Source organism: Carex rostrata, chromosome 1 (genome assembly GCF_964058835.1).
Source record: "Carex rostrata chromosome 1, lpCarRost1.2, whole genome shotgun sequence".
Classification (NCBI taxonomy): domain Eukaryota; kingdom Viridiplantae; phylum Streptophyta; class Magnoliopsida; order Poales; family Cyperaceae; genus Carex; species Carex rostrata.
In genome coordinates this window covers 20,617,940-20,643,259 of record NC_135918.1, presented here as the reverse complement: position 1 = coordinate 20,643,259, position 25,320 = coordinate 20,617,940, and the positions used below count along the sequence as shown (strand labels likewise).

At 34.6% G+C, this 25,320-nt stretch overlaps 3 protein-coding genes across 3 annotated transcripts; 2 read left to right on the top strand and 1 right to left on the bottom strand.

Annotated features, from left to right (window-relative positions):
* Positions 1-9,105: 9,105 nt before the first annotated feature.
* On the top strand, positions 9,106-14,733 carry LOC144563868 (phospholipase D gamma 1-like). Its single transcript, XM_078313336.1, has 10 exons — positions 9,106-10,548; positions 10,656-10,772; positions 10,897-11,091; positions 11,194-11,439; positions 11,606-11,674; positions 11,781-11,928; positions 12,011-12,159; positions 12,250-12,420; positions 13,978-14,181; positions 14,271-14,733. Exons 1-10 carry the CDS (start codon positions 9,121-9,123, stop codon positions 14,562-14,564), a joined length of 3,021 nt encoding a protein of 1,006 aa, XP_078169462.1. The 5' UTR covers positions 9,106-9,120; the 3' UTR covers positions 14,565-14,733.
* Positions 14,734-18,014: 3,281 nt separating this feature from the next.
* Positions 18,015-19,176, top strand: LOC144563858 (chlorophyll a-b binding protein 5, chloroplastic-like). Its single transcript, XM_078313328.1, has 2 exons — positions 18,015-18,243; positions 18,352-19,176. The coding sequence occupies exons 1-2, from the start codon at positions 18,107-18,109 to the stop codon at positions 19,001-19,003; spliced, it is 789 nt and encodes a 262-aa protein (XP_078169454.1). The 5' UTR covers positions 18,015-18,106; the 3' UTR covers positions 19,004-19,176.
* Positions 19,177-22,980: 3,804 nt separating this feature from the next.
* On the bottom strand, positions 22,981-24,151 carry LOC144575345 (uncharacterized). Its single transcript, XM_078325477.1, has 3 exons — positions 23,918-24,151; positions 23,516-23,848; positions 22,981-23,418 (listed from the first exon to the last, which is right to left on the bottom strand). Exons 1-3 carry the CDS (start codon positions 24,110-24,112, stop codon positions 22,981-22,983), a joined length of 966 nt encoding a protein of 321 aa, XP_078181603.1. The 5' UTR covers positions 24,113-24,151.
* Between the last annotated feature and the right edge of the window lie 1,169 nt (positions 24,152-25,320).

Sequence of the window (25,320 nt, the reverse complement as noted above, 5' to 3'; positions counted from 1 at the left end):
GCGAATGGTTTTCAATGGCATAACAGTAAATAAGATTAAATATATCCTCAAATCAATTCTTTTTTTTTAAATTAATCATTCTCAATCAAAATAATTACAGATTTTGAATCAAAAATTCAAATCAAGTAAGATAAACTTATTGAAAAAATTGTTTTGGTATACGATTAATGAATGATTCAAGAAAAAAAGATGGAGCACCTAGCTATTTTATCAAAGCAGGTGGGTGAAAATCGTTGAAAAATTGACTCTAATGTGTACTGGTACCAATGTCTTTCTATTTTTTGTGTGTGTAATGTGTACTGGTACCAATGACTCGGTAATTTGTTTTATCGTTCGCTTTCTATTTACTTGATTATGGTTGTAATGCTTTGAATGAACCAATTAGTATTTGTCGATTAATATTGCTTTGGTATGTACAAGTCAGTAGCGGTGAGCAAATGTTGGTCATACGTAAATGTTTGATATGTACCAGTTTTTGTTTTAGCACTTGCGCAAAAATATTATGGATAGGATTAATTAATACACAGTTTTGGATTTGTGGGGCCAAGTGGAAATGTGAAGACAAGTGACAAGTGCTTATGGATAGGATTAATACACAGTTTTCGGTGGCTCCAAATGACAAGTGCTTATGAGGCACAATCCGGGCGGATGGAGCATGGGCTTATGGCGTGAAAGAAATCGAAAAGTCTTCTTAGAAGAGAGGAAGAGAGGAAGAGAGAGGCGCAGCTCATACATGAAGTCAATATTTAGATCAGGCACTGGAATGCAATCATGTAAGGTGATGCTTACCAGAAGCATCAAATCAGGCAATGGAACAGAAGTAACGAGATTTTCCCTTCTTTGTTTTCCTGTTTCATAGCAGTTTTATTTTCACTATAGCCAAGTTGTAATAATTCCCTTATTTCATTTTTTTAGAAACTGATGTACTGTACATAATATTTTTTTTCTAATTAAAATAGTTGGTGAGCAAAGAGTTCACTAACTTTAAAATAATAAAGAATCTCCATTTAATTCATATCATAGTAATCCCTATTCTCTATTTAATTCATAGCATAATAATCCCTATTCTGCTTGATATCTAAATGGATTTGTGCAATTTTTTGGTTATCTGTACCAGTCTAAGAAAATAAAAAAAAAAATGTTCAAAAGAGTAAATTGGTCTAACAGTGGTCAGTGTTGAGTTGCAAATGTGGTTTGTACCAGCCCGAACTGGTACACAAATGTGAGAACCTATAAGGTATTAAAGAAACTAGAAACTGGTAAATATCACTTTTGGGTACATAAAAATGATATCTTTGACTTTTGAACAGGGTTGGTGCCGATTCTTCAAATTGGAGAATTAAAATGTTAATTATTGATAATATTATAGTGTTTGGATTGATAGCATAAAATCAAATGAAAATACACATATAACTACATGCGCCGCACAAGCTGAAGAATTAAAAATGTTATTTTTTGTTGATGAGGGCAAAGTAGTCAAATTTAAGATAATATTAGAAGTTACAAACTTCCTTCCTTTACATCAGCATTAACTTGTGGAGCAGGTGAATGTCTTTAAATTCTTCTCTTCTTTCCCATGCTCTCCCCTCCCCCTCTAATTCATTTTGTGAAGCACAAAGGGAGAAAGGGGTAAGGGTAACAGAGAGAGAGAAGCCGAGGAGGGGTTAAGAGGAAATAATTTTTATAGGTGGTCCATTCACCGTAAACCGTACCACTAAAAGTGGAACCCATTGTGTCCTGACCCAGCAGGGCCTATCCTACATTGTAGACTTGTAGTGATGTCATCATGTCAAGCTTTCAAGGTGGGTCCCTGAAGTCTCCGTAATTCATAACGGATGGAGATTGGTTCTTACTTCTTAGGCGGACATCATAAGGAAATCAAATCCTCTGCCCCCGGGGGACAGGAATTTCCTGCCCCCAGAGTCTCTGCGCAGTAGAACCGGGGTGGGACCGTTACTGTTTAAGGGTTTAATTTTTGTTACTGTTTTTAAATGGAGTCTCACCCGCAGAGACTCTGGGGACAGGAAATTCCTGCCCCCCGGGGGGCAGATGATTCGGTCTCCATCATAAGACAAAATGGTGTGAAATGCTTCTTAAAAATTTGAAGGTGGTCCAACTGTTCAAATGGATACAGATTACAGGATTCCGCAAGAGACAAAGAGAAATCCAAATCATTTTTCAGATCAATGTAGGGTCAAGTAACAATGTCCAGCCGAGAATGATGAACCGGACGTGGTGATTTCTCCCCGCGTGAGTGTCACTGATTTATTGTACTTAAACAAGCCATTGGTCGAGCCAAAGACGATGACATCACTAAAGTAGTCGTACCAGAGATGCGATTTGCCATTGACCCAGAGGAAATTGACCATACAGGTTCACCACTCACGCAAGGGCTATCGTTAACCTGGTAAGCTTGGTTCCTGATAAAATCAACGGTACTTCACCACTTCGAAAATTCAATTCTCTTGCTGTGTTTTCTCTAAAGTTCCACAGTTTTCATTCATCATCTTTTTGCACGCTTAGCTAGCAATAGACTTGTAACTTTTTTTTTCACGCTTATGTACTTCTTGGATTTTATTATTTGAGAAATGATCTTCTAATATTTGAAATTTTAAAAATATATATGACAAATGGGATGTGGCGAAATTGCACCTGAACATTTTCTTCTTCTCAATTTAATTTCTAATTAACAAACATACTCTAATAATTCAACTTATTATATATAACTCAAATGTTTCTGGACAGCTTGCTAAAAATATATATATAATTCAAATAAGACAAAATATTATGATTTTTTTTTATCTATCATCAGTCAATTTTTTTTAATTAAATTTAATTAACTATTTTCCAATTGTACTTTTTCACATATCAAGGAATCCTTTGATCTTATAGTAGATATTATTGTGTATTGCTTTCTACTCTCTACACATGTTACACAGTAAATAAATTTACATGTCTAACCAAACCAGACGATGAATATATATAACATTGCCATAAAAATAAATCTACATTGTCATAAAAACATGTGAATTAGATCATTTAATTAATTTTGTTCACACATTCACTTCACTATTGCTGACATTTAATTTTGTTTATTTGTTGTGTGTCCTTTCCACTCATGCCAGTTAACCCTTTTAAACTCTTTGTTTTTTTTAATATTTCAAATACTTAATAGTGTGCTTATCACTTTATAGTTTTGAGGAATGAATCCTTATTCTGTGTTGTAGGAAGATATTTTTTTTCTTTGAATTTGTTTTTATTACTAGCTTATGATCACTAATTTAAATATGAATCAACCAATTTTCTAAGGAATTTGCTATAATTAACTCTGGGAAATTAAATGAAATTCACCTTTTTCAAAAACCTTGAAACATATGGTCCTTACCTCCTAAATTTTTTAACAAAATATTTTATGAGACCCGCTTTTTCTATTGGATTTAGATTCCTATTCAGAATTTCAGATCCTTATTTGATGTTTATGATAAGTAATGCATTAATTAAAAAAACAAGTCGTTTGATTTTTATTGGTTCTTAATCTATTTCTTTTGGTTTTTATCTAATTTCTATTGGAATGAAAGATGTGATCTCTGAAATCTGTAATATTTAATCTCTGAAAATGAAAGATTGGAGAAGATTTTGGCTATACGATGCAATCAATAGGATCACTAGAATAGATGTTGTTCGAATATCACGAATTCCCTTTTTTAGAAATCTTTCTGTTGCGTTAGCCATGTGGCTCATTGTGCAACATAAAGCAGGCTTGAATCTTGATAACATCTTAAATTCACCTCCTCCACACCTGCATATTGTGCCACACACCCTCCATGAACTTTTAGCATTCAAACAACTATTAGAGGATCTGAGCCACTCATCAAAATCATATTTCAATCTCTGCCATTAATTATTAATTTCAATTTTATATATGCATCTGTATCATATTGTTAACTGTGTAGAAATCTCAAAATTTAGCAAATTGACAAATTTAGGCTAAGAGAAAGAAGGAAGAGTATGGGAAGCTGAAAGTGATCCGGATCTCAATGAGCTCCAAACTGAACACCTGCTACAATCTGCCAAGGCAATTAGATGAGATTATCCTAATGAGAATTGGCTACACCTTACTGCTCTTATCCATGGTAATTTAATTAATAATTAACTAATTATACTTAATTAATTTGTCTATTTTTTCCTCTAGCTACTTTATCCAACTTCATTTCGCAGCTCTGGAAGTTTAATTCAGATTCTGAATTTAGTTCTTTGTGAAAGGGTTGTATTTAGCAAAAAAATTTGTTTAGATTATTTGCTCCTATTTATACTGATATTCTTTTGATCCATCTTTCAGTCTATCTTTTACTGTGTACAAATATTATTAGTAGCTTTTGATCTATCTTTTACCTACCTCAATTTTACATAATTGAGACAATTTGACATATATGTATATATAAAAATAAGAATAATTAATGACAGTACTTGTGAATGGAGTTTTTATATAAATAATAAGATGAAGGACGTTTCTGTTATCTCTCGATCACTTTCTAATATGCAAATAATTAAGGTACTTTTTGGTTTATATATATATTATGCAAAAGAAAATGAGGTATAATTCTGTTATCTTTCACTTAATTAATATTTCTCGCATAATTAAGTTATTGTCCTTACCTTAATTATCAAACTTTGGTTATTAACTTATTATGCAAATTAAAGAGTCCATTTTTAGAAAAGTTTCAGGAGTAAAGCTAGGGTGTAATGTGCTCACTAAGAGAGTTTGGTGAGCACAACTCTAAAAGTTTATCGGATCGACTTCAAACGCCAAATTTAAACCGTTGAAATCTATGTGCTTCATGAGTGATGCATGTGCATGCAAAATTTTGAAAGTTTTGAATTTATTTGCTACACGGTCAAGCGATCAAAAAAATAATAAAAATTGACTATATAAAACAACTTATAAATTAACTTAATAAAATGTTCATTTCTTTGACCGCTTGACCGTGTAGCAAATGAACTCGAAACTTTCAAAATTTTGCATGCACAAGCATCACTCATGAAGCACATGGATTTCAACGGTTTAGATTTGGCGTTTGAAATCGATCCGATGAACTTTTGGAGTTGTGCTCACCAAACTCTCTTGGTGAGCACATCACACCCTAGCTTTACTCAAGTTTCAGAATACTTATTATCTTTTGTATAGTGAGTTATTGCAACTAATCACACTTGAACAAGGGAAATCTCTAAAGGAGACTCTTTTGTGAGGTACAAATTTAATTCTATATTAAGTATATATATCTACAATCTTGAATGACTTACTATATATATACTGTAGAATAAACAAATGCTTAATTTGTATAGAGAGATTGTGCATCATTGATAGATGGTCACTTAATCAATAAGAGAAAGAGTTAATATAATACTGGCAAGTAGCTAGAAATCGATTAGGTCAAAAATGGTGTCTTTTGTTCAGGCCCACATGTATATATGTATATTGACTCAAGAGAGAAGGTAAAACTGGACTTAATTAAATGGTGCATGTCTTCTTAAGGTAAAACTGGACTTAGTGTGTTTCCTTTCCTTTCCTTTCCTTTCATACTATTAATTATGGAAATATGAGAAAATGAGTGTTCGTTTGTATCATGAGATTAATTGTGGGAAATCTTTATTTATTTTAAAATATATATATTTATTTAATTATTTTAGTTTAGTTTAGTTATAAATAATTTTTTATTTAATTATTGTTTTTAAATAGTATAGTGTTCTATTCTGTATTGATTTTAACCAATTGAGTTAAAGTTAGCTTAATATAAAAAAGTAATTAAATATAAAAATACAATGAAAAAAAACTATTGTGCCACCATCTATTTCTTTAGACCAATAATATACTGTAAATTTAATATTTTAATGGGTTGTAAATTGTAACATTTGGTAAACATAATTTTTTTTTAAATTATATCAATGAAATTAAATAAATTGATTAAATAATATTATTAAAAAGATGAACCATTTCTAATAAAAAATATTACTAAAATGATACAAATAAAATAAGAAAAATATTTATAAATAAATTAAAAGAATAAGAAAACAACAATTAAAAACATTTATAAAAAATAAACATTTAAAATCATTTACAAAAAATAAACATTTATAAACAAACAAACAAACAAACAAACAAACAAACAAACAAACAAACAAACATTTAAGATATATAATTACAAAAATTAGAAAACAAACAAACATTTACAAAAAAATAGACTTTTACAAACACTTACAGAAAAATAAACATTTAAATTATGTAATTACAAAAATTAGAAAACAAACAAACATTTTAAAATATGTAATTAAAAACATTTACAAATAAATAAACTATTAAAAACATTTGCTGTGGGAATAATTATGGAAAATCCTATTTTCTTTCTAAAAAAGTTGATATCAATAAAATAATTATAATAGAATAATTATTATATAACAGAATAAGAAAAACAATTAAAAACGTTTAAAAAATAAACATTTAAAATATCTAATTACAAAAATAAAAAAAACAACAGTTTACAAACATTTAAACTATCTGATTTTTTTTTTTTGCAAATGTTTGTGAACTGTTGTTTTGATATTACAAAAATAAAAAAACAACAGTTTACAAACATTTAAAATATCTGATTTTTTTTTTTTTGCAAATGTTTGTAAACTGTTTTTTTTTTTTTTTGTAATTAGATATTTTAAATGTTGTATGCTATATATCTAATTATAAAAAAAACAAACATTTAATCTAATATATAGCATACAATTTTTTGCTTTAATATCATAAATTATTAGAGCACCAGACCAAAGAATAAAAATTACGCATGTATATTTCTTGCATCTTATTTTTTTCGACATAATAAATTGTACCGGAGCATATATATTGTGCTTCTTGGTAATTACAGAAGAAGAAAAAATCCGGATCCAGAACATAGAATTAGTCCCACAATTCAAAATCAAATAGATGAGTGGTTCTTTATAGATGCATAGGCTAGTACGTGTACGATGGAGAAAGTAAAAAATGATGAAAGAGAGGCACATGGGGGTGGAGGTAGAAATAGAAAAAGAGAGAAGATTGGGTAGGAAAAAAAAATGAAGTATGCTCTGGTTTTTTATCCCACTAAATTGTATTGAAAATGAAATGAAAATATTGGAATTGAACACATACATGTTGTATAATATTAAAAAAAAAATGAAAAGAACCACCAAGGAATGATCAATAAATAAATTTCAAGTCACATAGAAGATGGAGCGAAATTCAATCATAGTGGTATATATATAGATGGGCTATGGTGCATTGCAATGCATGGAGGGGTTTGTGCATTGGACCATAAATCTAAAATTCAAAATTCAAATGGCCGATCCAAACCGTTCATCTTGTTCTCCATATTAATATGTGCTTGGAGACCAAATTTTACATTTTTCTGAATTTTTTTACTATTTATTAAGTATTTTACAAAATTGTTGATCCAACAGTGGCTTAACAAAACAGTAAAATCAGCAGCCACCGTTGGATCAACAATTTTGTAAAATACTTAATAAATAGTAAAAAAATTCAGAAAAATGTAAAATTTGGTCTCAAAGCACATATTAATATGGAGAACAAGATGAACGGTTTGGATCGGCCATTTGAATTTTGAATTTTAGATTTATGGTCCAATGCACAAACCCCTCCATGCATTGCAATGCACCATAGCCCATCTATATATATATATATCGGCATCATGTTTTCCCCTACGATTGAAGACACTGAGGATACAAAAAGATATGCAAAACATGACTGATTTTGTGACTCAGGCGACCAAAAAGGAAAGTAGGTAGTACTCTGATTAATGTTCAAGAATTAAACAAAACCAATGGACACGCACAATTAATTTATTGAAAGTTCTTTTCAAGAATCAAAACTAATTAATTAATATATGTTCAATACATTTTGAGGAAATTAATTACGTATGAATTATATATATATGAAGTTGCTACATATAAATTATGGTCCCCTATAGACTGTAGTAGTCTGAAAAATTTCAATACTAACCTATGGTACAATATATATAAGGATTTAAGGTTCATTTCACATTTAATAAAACAATGAGATATATTATATTTGCTATATATCCTCGGTATATACTATATATATACATGTACAAATATATGCTTATATATACAGCTTCAATTATATTAATACAAGTCTCAACTGCGGTCAAAATTTTGTCAACACCTGATATATATATGATCTCTAGACTAGGCACTATATATATATATATATATATATATATATATATATATATATATATATATATATATATTAAATGCACCCCTTACCAACATTCGAGGTTGTACTGAATATTTACAATCTTATAATTTTTAAAATTATAAAATCAATTTGGTGGAATAAAATATATTGTTTTTTTTTAACCTAAAAGGCTAAAAGTATAGATGGAATCGGTTTCTTAAGCTTTTTTAAGACTTAATCATAACTATAATTAAAAGGTGTTGCCGAACAACCCCATTAGGGCCTAAAGGGAACGGCAATGGAAACGGGAATGAAAATTTTTGAATGACCGAAATACTGTGTATGGGCTGATTTTTATGAAGTATGAGTGATTTTTTTTTTCCTAAGCGCATAGTAAACAAGTGAACAGTTATTGTTGTTATTAAACCCTTTGGCGTTTTAATTTTTTAAAGCAATGAGCAAGTTTAATTTATGAGTTTATGATTATTGATGTTATAGTTAATTAATAGTAAATAATTTTGGTATATTATATTATATTATATTAGATTATATTTTGTTAGAGTTAAAAGTAATAGTAAATATTGCATATAGTTGAAAAGGGTTATTATTGAGAAGCGTGTTCTAGTCTTGAAATCTTGTGGAATAAAAGAATAAATTAAGAGTCATCAATTTCTCCTCTGAAGACGAGACGAGACGAGACGAGTCATCATCTTTGTCTCATCTGGACGAGAATCAACCAGATCTAATTAAAAATTAAGTCATACCCTCGTATCATCGTATGAGATGAGTCATGAGTATGAGGCGCGGAGCGGAGGGCAGTCACAGTCTCATAGATAGATAGATACATAGATACAAAGCAATTAAGGAGAAGAGAAAAGCAAATGGATAATCACGGGAATCCGTATCCACCGTATGCACCATACGGATACCCACCACCACCTCCACCTCCACCTAATGATCATGGGAATCCGTATCCATTGCAATACCCTCCACCTGCTTACCCGCCCTACTATCCTCCTCCTTCCACTAATTATCCCGACAATCCCAATCTAAATCTCTACCCGCATCCGCAACCATCCAACACTGCAAGTGGCCATTATGATTATGACAACCCCAACCTGCATTCAAGTCCGTCTAGCTTCCATCATACCGGCACTGATCACTATGGCACGCCCAACCTGTCTAGCTTCCATCATACCGGCACTGATCGGTATGACACGCCCAACCATTTCTCTTATCCCCCTCCTCCTCCCTCCCATTCTGACACCATTTCCTCAGTTCATGATGGATTGGCTAATATGCACATCTCTGATACAGTCGCCACGTCATCGTCATCGCCGCAGTACCAGCACCAGAGGTATGATTCATTTGGTAACTATTCTAATTCTTTTTCTGGATCACAACATGGTGGCACCTTTTCTGGTTCACAGCACGGCAATACCAATCCGATTGTACCATATGGATCTCCAAGCAGCAAAGGGAAGTCATCACTTAAGGTTCTCCTTCTTCACGGAAGTCTGGAGATATTTATCAGATCTGCCAAAAATTTGCCCAATAAGGATATGTTTCACAAGAGAATTGCAGTGGGGGGCCCTATGACTAGTGACCCATATGTAACTGTCTCCACTTCTTACGCTGTAATAGCACGTACATATGTGATTGACAACAATGAGAACCCCATATGGGACCAGCATTTCTATGTTCCTGTGGCCCATGAGGCTGCTGAGGTGTTGTTCACAGTAAAAGATGATGATGTGTTTGGTGCACAGATTATTGGTACTGTGTCAATCCCGGCTGAAAGGATCTACACAGGGGAGAGGATTGATGACGTATTTCCAGTTCTCAGGCCAAATGGAAAGCCATGCAACCAAGGAGCTGTTCTGAGTTTCTCAATACAATACATACCAGTTGCGAAGCTTACAATGTACCACCATGGTGTTACTGTGGGGTCAGATTGCAAAGGAGTGCCCAATACGTATTTTTCTCTTAGAAGGGGAGGTAAGGTGACATTGTACCAAGATGCACATGTGCCTGACAATTGCTTGCCAGACTTCTGGCTTCAAAATGGAATGCAGTATAAGCATGGGCAGTGTTGGAGAGATGTGTTTGATGCAATTAGTGGTGCTACTAGGTTGATTTATATTGTTGGTTGGTCAGTTTTTCATACAGTCACTCTGGTTCGTGATGGAGGAAAAGGGAATATGGTTACGTTGGGTGAACTCCTCAAACGCAAGTCACAAGAAGGGGCTAGGGTTTGCCTCCTCATTTGGGATGACCCAACATCTCGCAGCTTTCTGGGTATCAAAACTGTAAGTTAATTTCATTGTTTTTCATTTGGAATGATGTTCCTTATAATCACAAATCACTGTGTGCGTGCGTGCGTGTCTTAGTTTGTCTACACAAAAATTCTTGGCAGGACGGGATCATGGGCACTGATGACGAGGAGACACGGCGATTTTTTAAGCATTCTTCAGTCAATGTGCTGCTTTGCCCTCGTGCTGCTGGCAAAAAGAACGGCATTGTTAAACAACAGGTCAGGTGATCTGACTTAAAACCTTTTATGATATATAGTAAAAGAAAAGTTATGTTAATGACTTGAATGATAATGGCACTGGTCCATGAATTAAATATATATATAAATATATGTTTGAGTGCAGGAAACTGGAACTATCTTCACACATCATCAGAAAACTATTGTTGTGGATGCTGATGCTGGGAACTATAGAAGAAAAATAATTGCATTTGTCGGAGGGCTTGATCTATGTGGAGGCCGATATGATACCCCAACACATCCTTTATTTAGGACTCTAGACACAGTTCACAAGGATGACTATCACAACCCCAACTTTGCGGTAATTAATTACTTTTTTGCATTTTGTTGAATCCTAATTTGACCTTCATAATAAAATAATATATATGCTTGTATGTATGTTATTTTTCCTTTGCATCTGTAGGAGGTGGATAGTCGTGGTCCAAGAGAGCCATGGCACGACTTGCACTCTAAAATTGATGGCCCAGCAGCTTATGATGTGTTGAAAAATTTTGAAGAGCGCTGGTTAAAAGGGGCAAAACGTCACGGGCTTAAGAAAATGGGCAAGTCTTACGATGACACGTTGCTAAATCTTAAGAGAATTCCGGAGATATGCCTTGATGATACACCTTACGTGAGCGACAGTGATCCAGAATCTTGGCACGTACAGGTATTATATTATGCATGTGGTCATACCATATATAAATGGTACATGCCAGAACATTTATATACAAGTCCAGTACAGGCCCTGATTGATACTGTATGTAGCATAAAAACACCTGTTATTTAAATCATATACTATATGTTGTTTGCTTTGATGATTATTGCCGAAATAGGTGTTCAGATCTATTGACTCAAACTCGGCTAAAGATTTCCCCAAGGATCCAAGGGAAGCAAGCCTAAGGGTACATAATTTCTTTTTTCATTCGTGGTGTTTTTGGTTTAATTGGGCTACATATTGTTTTTTTTATTCTTCTAAAAAACATTTCCAAACTTTGTATTGAACAACAGAACCTTGTGTGTGGGAAGAATGTTTTGATTGATATGAGCATACATGCTGCTTATGTAAATGCCATCCGTGCAGCCCAGCATTTCATTTACATTGAAAATCAGTATTTTCTCGGTTCTTCCTTCAACTGGGATTCCAACAAAGATATAGGTAAATTTTGATATCACTTGATGCAATACACAGAGATGTTAGTATGTAAATTGTGCATTGATATCACTGCATTGAACTGCAGGTGCCAATAATCTGATACCAATTGAGATTGCCTTAAAAATTGCAAACAAGATAAAAGCAAATGAGAGGTTTGCTGCATACATTGTAATTCCAATGTGGCCAGAGGGCAATCCAACAAGTGCGCCTACACAGAGAATTTTATATTGGCAGGTTAGCATTGTATAAATTTATGCTGTATGAATATTTTGTGGAGACAATTTTGCAAGTATTTACAATAAATTGTTGTTTGATTGATTGCAGAAGAAGACAATGCAGATGATGTATGAGACAATCTACAGGGCTCTAAAGGAAGCTGGCCTAGAGGACAAGTATGAGCCACAGGATTACCTCAATTTCTTTTGCCTTGGTAACCGTGAGTCTCCAGACCGAGCACCGCCGTCAAAAACTTCATCTAATTCAAATAACCCCCAGGTATTTATTTATAGGGAGAATTTCCAGTGTACCCATGGAAACTTTTAAAACAGCCAATATCCCCATAAAATCACCATATATCCAATATACCCATAAAAACTTAATATTATTTCTTTTATCCCCTTTTATTGAATTAGACTTCTATTTAATTATTTTAAAAATTGAATCGGGCAATATACCCTTTCCATTTTGTCTCTTTATTTCCAGTTCGTTTTCAAGCTTTGAACTATTTTAAAAACTAATTTACATTGGTGTATCATCCTCCCTGTATTTCTTTCTTTTTCTATGTTCTCCATTTTCTTGAATAAGCAACAATGCTTTAGTGCTTAACAAATACAAACCTTACATGTTACCACTCCAACAAACTAGCAACAGCTAACAAACGACTAAAAGCATGATGAGTTGGTGAGAACGAGTGCACAACACCAAAATAAAAAAAAAAGGCAATGAAGAAGATATATCTATATCTATACACACACACACACACACACTCTCTCTCTCTCTACGAAATATAAAAGGAGACGATAACTGAGAACGGGTGGAAATATTGAGAGCGGCAACAATACAAAGGCACCAAATTATGGTTAGACTGAACATATTATATTTGGCAGTTCAGTATCTTTGTTATTTTCTTGCAATTTAACACTAACGGTTTCCCCTAAGTTTGCGTCTGGGTATACAATCTGGTAGAAAGATAGTGGGTTGGGATTGATGTTGTGTCGGTTGGTTTTGTGTCCCTGTGAATTGATGGAATTTACAGAAGGTTTGGCATGCTTTTACTGGTAAGGTAAACAACTCTAATGCACATCAAGTGTTCGACGAAATTTTCAAATGAGATGTTATTGGATATCTAGACCTTGCAAGTACGACTGTGATCTGCTACCAATGTTACTGAAGCTGATTCATTATATACTGAATTTCCGGAATTTGCAGTAGTTTGTGGTGTGTGATTTTCTCGTAATTTCACCTATATAGATGCAGAGAAAGTGTTAATGGTATTTTCCAAGTGAGATTTATGTTAGTATTCGGATCTGGAAAGCAATAATTAAAAATATTGTCAATCTTAAAAAAGCTGGATTTGTTATGCATAGATTACAAAAGCTGGATCTGTTGGTTTCTATTGGTTCATGATGTATTGTGAATCTTTAGCTTGAAATGATATGTATCACACCATTTTCAGAAAATCGAGAGCATAGACAGAAAGAAAAGAAATACTGCCAGGATGATACACCAATGTAAATTAGCTTTTCAAATATTTCAAAATTTGAAGACAAACTGGAAATAAAGAGATAGAATGGAAAGGGTATTTTGGCCAATTCAATTTTAAAATAATTAAATAAAAGTCTAATTAAATAAAAGGGGATAGAAGAATTAATATCAAGTTTTATGGACATATTGGATATTATAGTGATTTCATGGGGATATTGGCTATTTTAAAAGTTTCCATGGGTACACCGGAAATTCTCCCTTATTTATATGTATATTTCATATTTGATTTGATAGCACTCAGTTACCAAGAATATATATATGCTGACATGACATGACATGTTCCAACAGGAAAATGCAAGGAAAAATAGGAGGTTTATGATATATGTTCACTCTAAAGGTATGATAGTGGATGATGAGTATGTGATAATTGGATCAGCAAACATAAACCAGCGATCACTTGAAGGAACCAGAGATACAGAGATTGCAATGGGTGCGTACCAGCCGCAATACACTTGGGCTAGAAACCAAAACCAATCTGCTCCTCATGGTCAGGTAATGGCAATATCGGCAGATATATATGCATGCCTGAACTTATATATATAACATATAATAATAAATCTGATTAAATATATTAAATGCAGATATATGGGTACAGAATGTCATTATGGGCAGAGCACACCGGTACCAGTGAGGAAATATTCAACCAACCACAGAGCCTTGAATGTGTACAAAGGGTACGCACCATGGGAGAACTCAACTGGAAGCAGTTTGTTGCAGATGAAGTAACAGAGATGAGAGGCCACCTACTAAAGTATCCTCTAAATGTCGAACAAAGGGGCAAGGTAACATCCCTTCCAGGTTGTAAGACTTTCCCCGATTTGGGAGGTGAAATAGGCGGTGCATTTTTGGCTATACAAGAGAATCTTACCATATGATTATTGAATTTAAATGATGTAATTTTATTGTTAGTTTTGGCCTTTGGGTACTTGATATAGTAGGATAAATTAATTAAGGTATATACATGATGGATGCATCAAGGTCTGATGCCCTTGGTTTTCTTGTGTGCATGATTCTCATATATATATCTTAATTTCTCCCCTTTTTATTGTAGAATTTGTGGATTTTGTTTGCGATTGTATTTGTACAGTAATTGTCAGTATACACAGTGCAATGAAAACAAATAACAATAGCTGCATGCTGTACACTTAAATAAAATCTGAGATGGAAGACTGATCTCTTGACTTTTTATAATTTAACCTTGTGTTTTCAGCTAAATGTAAAAACAATGGAGCACATACAAAATTGTATTATATTCATATGGAGACTCACTGTATATTTTACTGCTTAATTTTCTCACTGTTCCGTTCAACACCCCCAAAGTCATCTGGCTCTCTCTATCTTTCCATTATCTCATATTTGTGCCTCTCTCACTCATTATCATACATGAGCGCACTCACGGCGGGAACACTCACGACTGCCTCGAGACTCGGTTTCCCCGTCTATCTAGAATTGTACAAATTGCAGGTAACTCTAGTATTCTACCTTTTGAGTTCTTTCAAGTTGGAATTCAGTAGTTAATAGCAAGGTTATAGTGTTTGTTTTAGGTCTTGCCTTGCTTGAGTATTATAACCTTATTTTGTTCATGTGTTGCAATTGAATTACTTCTCTTTTGTTTTATTAATGAATTAATTCAACGATATGGCAATTGCATTTGTTACGTTACAGAAAGAGGGGAATTGAATAGTATAATTATTTAGGTTATGCTTTCAAGGTAGGCCTTTGTAATTACTCATCATTCGATTGATACGAACTTGTTCTCCTTTTTATTTCTGTGAGATTCCAAATGAAACTGAAATTTATACCTAAATTGTGGAACTAAAAAGGAAAACAAGCTGAGATGGAGTAATGTCACAGAAATTATGAATATTCCTCTTTTTCTCTATTGATTCTATAACGGGTTTGAACCCGATTGTGGTTTGCAGTCAACACACAATTGCTAGCCTTGATAATTTGGGTTTTGTTGTCTTTGAGTAGAGTTTCAATTTAATTCAATTCCGAGTTCCTTATTTGAGAGTTTGGGTAGGGTATATGTTGTGCCAGTACCTTGAATGGTTAGTGATTTGTGTAACTAATCTTAAAATGATTATTGACAGCCAATCATTTTCCTTTCTAATTATGGTTGACTTTGGAAGAATGAGGTTGATTCACACATGGATCTAATATTGAAATGAATTAGAAAGGAATTGGTAATGATTGATATACAAGGAACTTTTGTGATTTTTCTTTATTGAATCTGGACTCTATTTTTCTACTCTCCACCACATCACTTTTCTTTTAATGTGGCATTGATTTGCAAGGCCTTGTACTAGCGTCATACTTTTACTGTTATAAAGCATTTTAGGTTTCTGGTATTTACTGATACAAATTCCATCAACTTAATTGTGAATTTTCATATTTTAGAAGGTCTGTCTTTATAAATTTCAAAACTGGAGTAAATACTTCTTGTTAGAGGGGTCTAAGCACAAGTTGGTATTATTAGTTGGAAACTTGGAATGGACTGTTGAAATCAAAATTTGGAGATGGGAAATAAATGGTTGGGTCTACGGTAGCCAGAGAAGAAACCAAAATTGAAATGAACTTGGGTGCTTTGACTTGAGACTTCAATTTAATTTAGTTGATTTTGAATCAATCTTTTTGGACAGCTTGCAAGCCAGAATAAATAGAACTGGGCTTAGATAAAAAATAATAAATAGAACTTATTTATTGGGATAAAGTAGTTGTTGCATTACAATAAAATTATAAATAATAATCGACATCCGTTGTTCAGATGATTTAGGGGCGAGCACTGAGATACCAGACGAGACGGGATTTCTCAGAGCTGCAGACTATCCGTGACTCTTGTTCTGGCTGGCCATACTATCAGGGGCAGAATTTCTGTGTGTTTGTAAGTTCATACATGGAATCAAATAACAGTCATTTCTGCATGTTGCATTTCGAACTGTACATGGTCTGCATAATTACACTGTTGCTATACTTGCACAGTAGGGGTGTTATATTAACCTGACTAAACATTTGAAGGTGCAAGCTGTAGCTCCAGCTTAATTTTCAAGGTTACCAAATTAATAAATATGTAGAAGAGTATCTGAACATGAATGCTACAGAAATACAAATGCTCATAGGCTATGAAATCTTTTTCCTTGATTTTGAGTATAATGTGAAATTAGAATAATGGTAAATAATGATCATTTTGGCATGCTTACTGATTGTCCATTCTTTTATTTGTTCGAATGATAGAAAGCCACACACCGAATTTTCTTCTTCTGAATATTACGGAATCCTAATGCACATTTGGTGAACGGCCCCACTGATCTCAACCGGTTGGGTAGAGGTACTGAATACTGTGATTGTAGGTTAAGCTTTGTAAAATTGTGGTAAACACCTAAATTTTTTGGTCGTTAATTCTCAGGTGCGACATACTGGTCATTGCTTCTCAGGCATGGCAAACTTTTGAATTATTGTAAAATGTAAAAAATCTTAACCAAACCAATGAACTGACTGCCTGACTATGAACCAGAATCATTTAATCAATTTAAGCTAATTACTTGTAGTTACCGACTTTTAAAAAAAAAAAAAATAGTTTAGATTACTAATTAAATTCCAACATATGTGCTTAAGTTGTTGTTTGAAATTTCCATAAGATGTTATTTATTGTAAATGTATCTTAGTATTGAACTATTATTGTTATGATTTTGATATTTAATTCTAGGTTTGAGCTTGCTTGCAACTCCAGCAGTTCGTTAGGCCATGTTATTAGTAGTCAGGGATACCATATAGATATAGTAGTAGTTCAGGTTAGAAGGAAGGGGATAGTTGATATTATTTTTTATTGTTGTTTACCCTTCTATATATACCTTACTTTTGTTTGTGGTTAAATCATGAGTGATAGATACAGTTTCTTATGGTATTGTGTGAATTTCCATATGTTTGATGTTAAAAATTGATCTGTTGAAGTTGAATGCCTTGCAAATATACGACAAGTATATATATGCGGTGTGACAAGACGGGCTTTTTATCCATTGCCAATCTTGAAGTCTATATTATATCATATTGGGCTTTTCTATTTTCTTTTAATGAGAAGCCCGTAGGCACTATGTTTGCGTTTGGAAAAGTCTGAGATGAGACAGGAAGATCTCTACCACCACGTGGCGCAACACAATTGGTGATAGCCAAACAGAATCAATCTAGAGGATAGGAGATCAAGGCAGGCAAGCTAGCCAGCCAATAGAAAGCCAGTGACGTGGACACATCCACCTCCTCTACTCTAGCTACTTGTTAAAACTCTCTCTCTCTCTCTCTCTCTCTCTCTCTCTCTCTGCCTTCAGTTATCAGCACAGCAGTTAACATATTTCATTATTCCTCCTTAATTTCTCCATCTCCAGGATCAAGGCATTTATAATATAAATATAAATATATATAAATGGCAACTTCTGCTCTGCAAAGCTCCTCATTCTTTGGCCAAAATGTGATCAGCAAGTCAGATGATCTCTACCGCCAATTCGGCAATAGCCGCATCACCATGCGCCGCACTATCAAGAGTGCTCCCCAGAGCATCTGGTATATATATATATATAGTTAAATTAATAAATTATTCATTTAATTAACAAATTAAGCTAGCATTAATATATAGTTAAATTAATAAATTCATATTTGTCACGTAATCAGGTACGGACCGGACAGACCCAAGTACTTGGGCCCATTCTCAGAGCAGACGCCGTCATACCTGACAGGTGAGTTCCCCGGTGATTATGGGTGGGACACAGCTGGGCTGTCTGCTGACCCAGAGACCTTCGCACGCAACAGGGAGCTGGAGGTGATTCACTGCAGATGGGCCATGTTGGGAGCCCTAGGTTGCGTCTTCCCCGAGCTCCTCTCCAAGAACGGCGTCAAGTTCGGGGAAGCTGTGTGGTTCAAGGCTGGCTCTCAGATCTTCTCTGAGGGGGGACTCGACTACCTCGGCAACCCCAATCTTATCCATGCACAGAGCATTTTGGCCATTTGGGCCGTGCAGGTGGTGCTCATGGGCTTTATCGAGGGCTACCGTGTAGGCGGTGGGCCTCTGGGGGAGGGTCTTGACAAGGTATACCCGGGTGGGTCCTTCGACCCTCTTGGCTTGGCAGATGACCCTGAGGCATTTGCCGAGCTCAAGGTGAAGGAGATCAAGAATGGTCGTCTCGCCATGTTCTCCATGTTTGGTTTCTTTGTCCAAGCGATTGTGACCGGCAAGGGACCTATTGAGAACCTCGTCGACCATATTACAGATCCAACGGTGAACAACGCGTGGGCTTTCGCCACCAACTTTGTGCCCGGCAAGTGAAGTGAAATTAACAATCAATAAGCAAATTAAGCCATGCATGGACGTTGGTGGCTAGCTTGTGTAAATTATCATCAGGCCTTTCTAATTATGCGAGGAATGATATAATTATTAAGTGATATGTACGTACGTACGTACGTATAATCATTTTGTTCTGTTCTGTTGCCTGATGAGAACTTTAATTAGTGCTTTAATTAATGATCTTTTTTCAAAACTTTAATAACTCAAAATTTTAAACTTAAAATCAAAATAAAACCGTTAGCTGTGATCAATGTTATTTTCTCTATGTGCTTATAAAATATTATCACATTTCAATTTTGTTTTTATGCGGCCATTTTTATTAATACCCTAAAAAAAAGTTAATTTTAAAGCTGCCCTCATGTTTGGTTTTTTTTTTTTTAAATGCCCCGACCGCCAAGCCCATGGGCAGCCCATTCTCCATAGCGGACCGCCTGGCCTATGGGATGTCCTCTAGGGATCAATCTCCCCCCCCCCCCCCCCCCCCCCCGCACGGGCAGTCCTCTATTTTTTTTTTTTTTTAGAGATATGATCTTAATATTTTCGTTTGTAAAGTTTTTGTTTAGGATGTATGCCAAAAAAAAAATAAGACATTTGATATATTTATGAGTGAGGTGTCATAACTCTTTATAACTTCAATTTAATTAGTTAGTTGGATATCACAAGTCTAAAGATAACACTAATTAAGAACTTGACATTGATTATTAATAGAGGAGGGTTCAAATGCCTCCATTTTTTGTGCCTCCATCATGCCTCCATTTTATAAAACTTAAATAACTCAAAATTCAAAACTTAAACGTCAAAATAAAATTGTTAGATGTGATCTATATTATTTTTTCTCTGTGTCCATAAAAAAAATTATCACATTTTGATTTTGTTTTTATATAAATCAATAAGTTGAAAAATCAACGTCTAGAAATTATCCACATTAGTATACATTTTTACAAGCTCAAGATGACAACCAAAACAAGTTTAAATGCCATAATTTTTTACACGTGCATAGATAAAATGATATAGTTCATATCCAACGGTTTTATTTTGAATTTTAAGATTTAATTTTGAGTTATTAAAGTTTTTAAAAACGGAGGCATGATGGAGGCATTTGAACCCTCCTCTTCTTAATAATATATTTTATTCAAATATACACAAGGAAATATGGTTAGATTGCATCAATGATGTCAACTTTTTTTTATTTTTTTAGAGAGCGAGAGAGAGAATAATTGAATTATTTGATTATTGTCAACATATATCATTTGCTTGGAGATAAGCAAATGAACACAATAAATAGTAAATGCATTTTAAAATAATTATATGGATAATTCTTGAGTAATCACTTAGGCTTTTGACTAAACAAAATACCGATCGTTGTATGCCTACCGTTGAACGAAAGCTTAAACTGCATTTTTGAGGCACTAAACGACGTTTTTTTTACAATTCTGATGCTTCGGATACCCGGGGGTTACCCAAATTCATAAACTAACAGTAGAAAAATCCAAATAAATTAAAATTTATGTCAATTTTGTGTATTTTATAATGCTCTACATGCTGGTGTAATCACTTTTGCAGTTTGGTCCCTGTATCAATCCATACTTACTGATTTACCAGCAAAGGTCAAATTTGATGTTTTTAGTGCATTGCACTATACCAGTGGCCTTTGCCCAGTGCTTGGCTACTGAGTTTGGACTTGGTACCAAACCAGAGGCCAGTCTAAGGTGCTTGTGCATGGACAAAGATCTAATTTGAGGTTTGAACATATTTTAGTAGCTCTAAACTACTGTTTTAGTACCAGAAATAAAGAGAAGAAGATCAACAAGCTGTCAGAACTTGGAAATTTTTAAATCAAGGCCAAGTCCTTAATTAGTATTATCTTTAGACTTAATGATATCCAACTGACAAATCAAATCAAAGTTATAAAGAGTTATGACATCACTCATAAATATATCAAATGTCTTATTTTTTTGACATACACCCTAAACAAAAACAAAAACTTCACAAATGAAAATATTAAGATCAGATCTCTAAAAAAAATAGCAGACCGCCCGTGGGGGGTGGGGGGGGCAGTTTGGTTCCTAGAGGACCACCCATGAGCCAGGCTGTCCGCTATGGGAAATGGGCCGCCCATGGGCCTGGTGGTCGGGGCATTTTAAAAAAAAAACCAAACATGAGGGCAGTTTTAAAATTAACTTTTTTTTAGGGTATTAATAAAAATGGCTGGTTTTTATGTAGATCAATAAGTTGAAAAACCAACGTCCAGAAATTACCCACATTAGTACGTTTTTACAAGCTCTTGATGACAACCAAAACAAAATTAAAATGTCATAATTTTTTACATGTGACTAGATAAAATGATATAGATCATACCTAACGGTTTTATTAAATTTTGAGTTTTAGAAAATGGAGGCATGGTGGAGGTACACAAAATAGAGGCATTTGAACCCTCATAAAAAAAAATATGGTGATCCTTCTAGCAAATTCAAATTTTAAGGTACTTCATCTATTCATTAAAAGTCATTTTTTTTTATATTTTAATATATTTTTTTAAATAATATTGATAGAAATAGATGGAGTACTTTAGAATTTGAATTTATTAGAAGAACAACAATATTTTTTTTATTTGTAATTGATTTTTAAATTGAAATCAATAACTCGGATCCGAAAAATTTATAATTTTAACAACACACTAAGAAACTTAATTTTTTACAGCTGTCAAAAATCTAGCCCGAAAAATATTCATCCGTTTTATACTTTTATTTGTCACAATCCTTGTAATTAATTCAAAATTTATAATACTCTATCTATTTTACTAAAAATATAAGCAAAACTCTAATATTTCAATAACAAAAAAAAAAAAATCAAACGTTCTAGTATTTTATAATACTCTATTTTTTCGATATATTTTTTTTGTGTGTGTGTCTGAAAAGTAACTTGATGTCATTCTCCTCCATTCGATTATGAAGAGTCAAGCCGCACGATGACGATGACGAGTTCTCCAAGCCGTGATTTTTATTTTTACCCTTTTTTACAAATATTTTAATAACAATAACCAAGATCTGATCAGAATTTTAAAAATACCCAAACCGTGAAAAAAATCCACGGTTCTGATTTTTAATTCAAAACAGTAGAATAAATACACAGTTCTGATTTACATTTCAGAATCGTGGATTTATTCCACGGTTTTGAATTAAAAATCAGAACCGTGGATTTATTCCACGGTTTTGAATTAAAAATCAGAACCGTGGATTTATTCCACGGTTTTGAATTAAAAATCAAAACCGTGGATTTTATTTGATGAATGGCCGAGATTTAGTCTAAACAGAGACGATTCGACTTCTAGCATTATTTATGGGTGCTTTTAGTAGTACAGATTCGTAGAAAAAGTATTTTGTTTGATTTTTTTTTCGGAAAGCTGGCTGCTATAGCATAAATAAGTACATAAGGTAAGACAAGCCGCGGCCGTAGCATAAATACGATTATTTATTTTTTTAAATGGATTCAATTTCCTTGGATAACCTCAAAATATTTCATAATTTTCATACCTCTGTATTTCTAAGTTTCTACAATGAAACAAAATATTTGCCAAAATATTAATGTATAACAAGATGGCTTGATCTATCTATAATTCTACATACATGTATATTATTTTTCAAATTACAAATGAGTTTGCTAACCGAAAAAGACTATTATATTAATATAAAAAAAAATGCCAGGGGCCTATGTAGATACTAAAATATGCTCATTGATTTATGGTAGATTTCATTTTCTATACAAAGGATGACATTAATTGAACATTCGAAACATCAATAATTTCTTACCAATCCAAATGAAATAATAGTTGTGTAAATACTACCATAGAACGATAAACTACACTAAACAAAAACTATAAAACTAAACTCAAACATAATAAAACATAACATAAATAAACTGAACTAAAACTATATGAAAACTCTCTATCCATGGAAATCCTAAGGCGAATATCGGTCAGGTGGTCTACCCCTATTTTCCCTACTAAAATTCCGGACATGCCAGTCATTCCACTGTGGTTCTCCTTCTTGCGCTCTACGAGCTGGTGTAATCTTCTCCTCGGGCTGGGCCTCTATGCTCATCGTGAGTGCTATACTCCATGGATCCTCGGCTTCGTGGGTAGCTGGCGGTGGCGGGGGGGTATGGAATACGGAATCCACAAACTGGGACGCATAGTCAGGCTGAGTCCCGCTACCAGAGGCCTCCCAATCGTGAGCCCTCGCCGGATACAGCTGACGTGGGGATATGTCTGTGGGCTCAAATGGGTACACTGATGGATCAACGCTGATCTGGAAATTCGGAGACTCATGCATAGGCTGGGGGTCCGAAAACTCATGCTGCTCATGCGGCTGAGGCGGTGGCGGCATGAAGGTAGGACCCTGCAAGGATACCAATAATTCAATCTTAATTTACCGAATGAGAAAATTTTAACTAACTTAATTTAACTAATTTGACATAAAATTAAAAATGAGATACCTGGGGAAGAACTGGACGTCCATGCTCATCAAGGAAGGTGTGCCAACCGGATATGCCCAGTACCCAACGATGGTAGTCCCACTCTGGCTGCTCTGAGGGCTCCGGTGGCATCTCACTAGCCCTAACAAATGGCTCGTTGGGCTCGGCGGCTTGTACTCTGCGCCAATCAATTTTCTCTCCGGCATCTCGCAGCATGGCGACTAGTTTTGCCTCATGGCCGTGGTTCTCAATGCAGGGGGCAACCAAGTTCAACATCGCATGTCCAAAAGCTCGGTAGCCACGTTTTCCAAGACAGACGATTGATCGCGCAGCACCTTTAATCGCTAGTAGCAGCTAAAAAAAAACAAAGTTAAGATAAAAAAAAAGTTGATAAAAATGTGTTGTCTTAGGTGCATTACTTACATCGCGAGCCCCTTTCCGGCCAGTGGGGGTATAACCATCATCTTCGAATATCTTCGAGCGTAGAAAATTGCCGTAATCTCCCTCTAGATATACTGATGCCATGCAGATCCGCAGGTACCAAGCCTGATATCTCAATAGGGGATGTCCTTGGAACTGTATCCCATCCACTGGCATCTGCCACAAGTTGTCCCTCATATTCGCTGCCCTATCGTAGTGTACCAAGTAATGCGAACTCCAATCTTTATCGGGGTAATGAGCATGGGCCGTACTGTAATTAATATCTTAGTTACAATTTAAATGCAAGAACTAATATTAAGTTCAAAATGCTAAAAAACCATAACTTACCCGTACCCATGTAGACTCCTGACCACATTTCTCGGGACGTCTGGATCTGCAAGGATGAGTGGATCATATCCAAACTGATGGAGCACCCTGTCTGGATAGTGGTGCTCCACTATCCAGAAGCAAACCAGCGGACCCCTGTAGAGCCACACCTCCTTATCGTCCGCTACAATCTGCGGCAGGTTATCCTCATTATATAGCTCCTAGTACGGAGTCCAGATCACCTGCGTGTCACCCAGGCTCTGAATCTGACTTCAGACCAGCCTGATACCTACTGGCTTTCCATGAGGCTGGTTCGTGAACTCGTGTTTTCCGTGCCATTTCTTGCCAAATGTCGGGCATTCAAAACCATTGGGCTCTCCCCAATCTGGCGAGACATTCGGTGCAGGTACCCCCACTGGTAGCCGTGACCATGACCAATGCTTAGGGGTGAAAACGGATCGGATATTATCCGTTCGTATTCGGATCCGTATTCGAATTTTTGCGGATTCGGATATTCGGATACGGATAGTTTCTGAATTCGGATACGAATACGGATATTATTATTCGGATACGAATACGAATTCGGTATCAATTTCTGAATCGGATACGGATACGAATACGGATAATTATCCGTATCCGAATATTTTGTCTTGTCGGATATCCGGATTTTTGGGTTTCCTATTTTGTTGTTTCCTGTTTCTCAATTATAACTTTTCCGCTCCTCCACTTTATCTCACATAACACCGACAGATGCACAAAACCCTAGACATGATTTAGGCGAAATTCTTCGATGTGATTTAGAGAGAAACCTTCAACGCGATTTAGAGCGACCGAGGCGAAATTCTTCGCCACCGACGCGATTTAGAGAGAAACCTTCAACGCAATTTCCGTCCGACATCCTTCAAGGTAAATAAAATATCACAAGATAATCAAATATTTTTCTCCGTTGATCAGCGTATTTCTCAAAAAATCTTGCAAGTAGTGGCACTGGGCCATGCCACGCAGCCATCTCTGCCTTTTTTTTACTGTGGAAGTTTTCATATTTGACCATGTACGTATTTTAATAAAAAATATCTCAA

Coding starts and splice junctions, on each gene's coding strand:
- LOC144563868 (XM_078313336.1), top strand. CDS start 9,121: ATGGATAATCACGGGAATCCGTATCCACCGTATGCACCATACGGATAC. Junction 11,092..11,193: donor ATCACAACCCCAACTTTGCG/GTAATTAATTAC, acceptor TTGCATCTGTAG/GAGGTGGATAGTCGTGGTCC. Junction 12,160..12,249: donor AGAGAATTTTATATTGGCAG/GTTAGCATTGTA, acceptor GATTGATTGCAG/AAGAAGACAATGCAGATGAT.
- LOC144563858 (XM_078313328.1), top strand. CDS start 18,107: ATGGCAACTTCTGCTCTGCAAAGCTCCTCATTCTTTGGCCAAAATGTG. Junction 18,244..18,351: donor AGTGCTCCCCAGAGCATCTG/GTATATATATAT, acceptor TCACGTAATCAG/GTACGGACCGGACAGACCCA.
- LOC144575345 (XM_078325477.1), bottom strand. CDS start 24,112: ATGAGGGACAACTTGTGGCAGATGCCAGTGGATGGGATACAGTTCCAA. Junction 23,849..23,917: donor GCCGGAAAGGGGCTCGCGAT/GTAAGTAATGCA, acceptor GTTTTTTTTTAG/CTGCTACTAGCGATTAAAGG. Junction 23,419..23,515: donor GACGTCCAGTTCTTCCCCAG/GTATCTCATTTT, acceptor GTATCCTTGCAG/GGTCCTACCTTCATGCCGCC.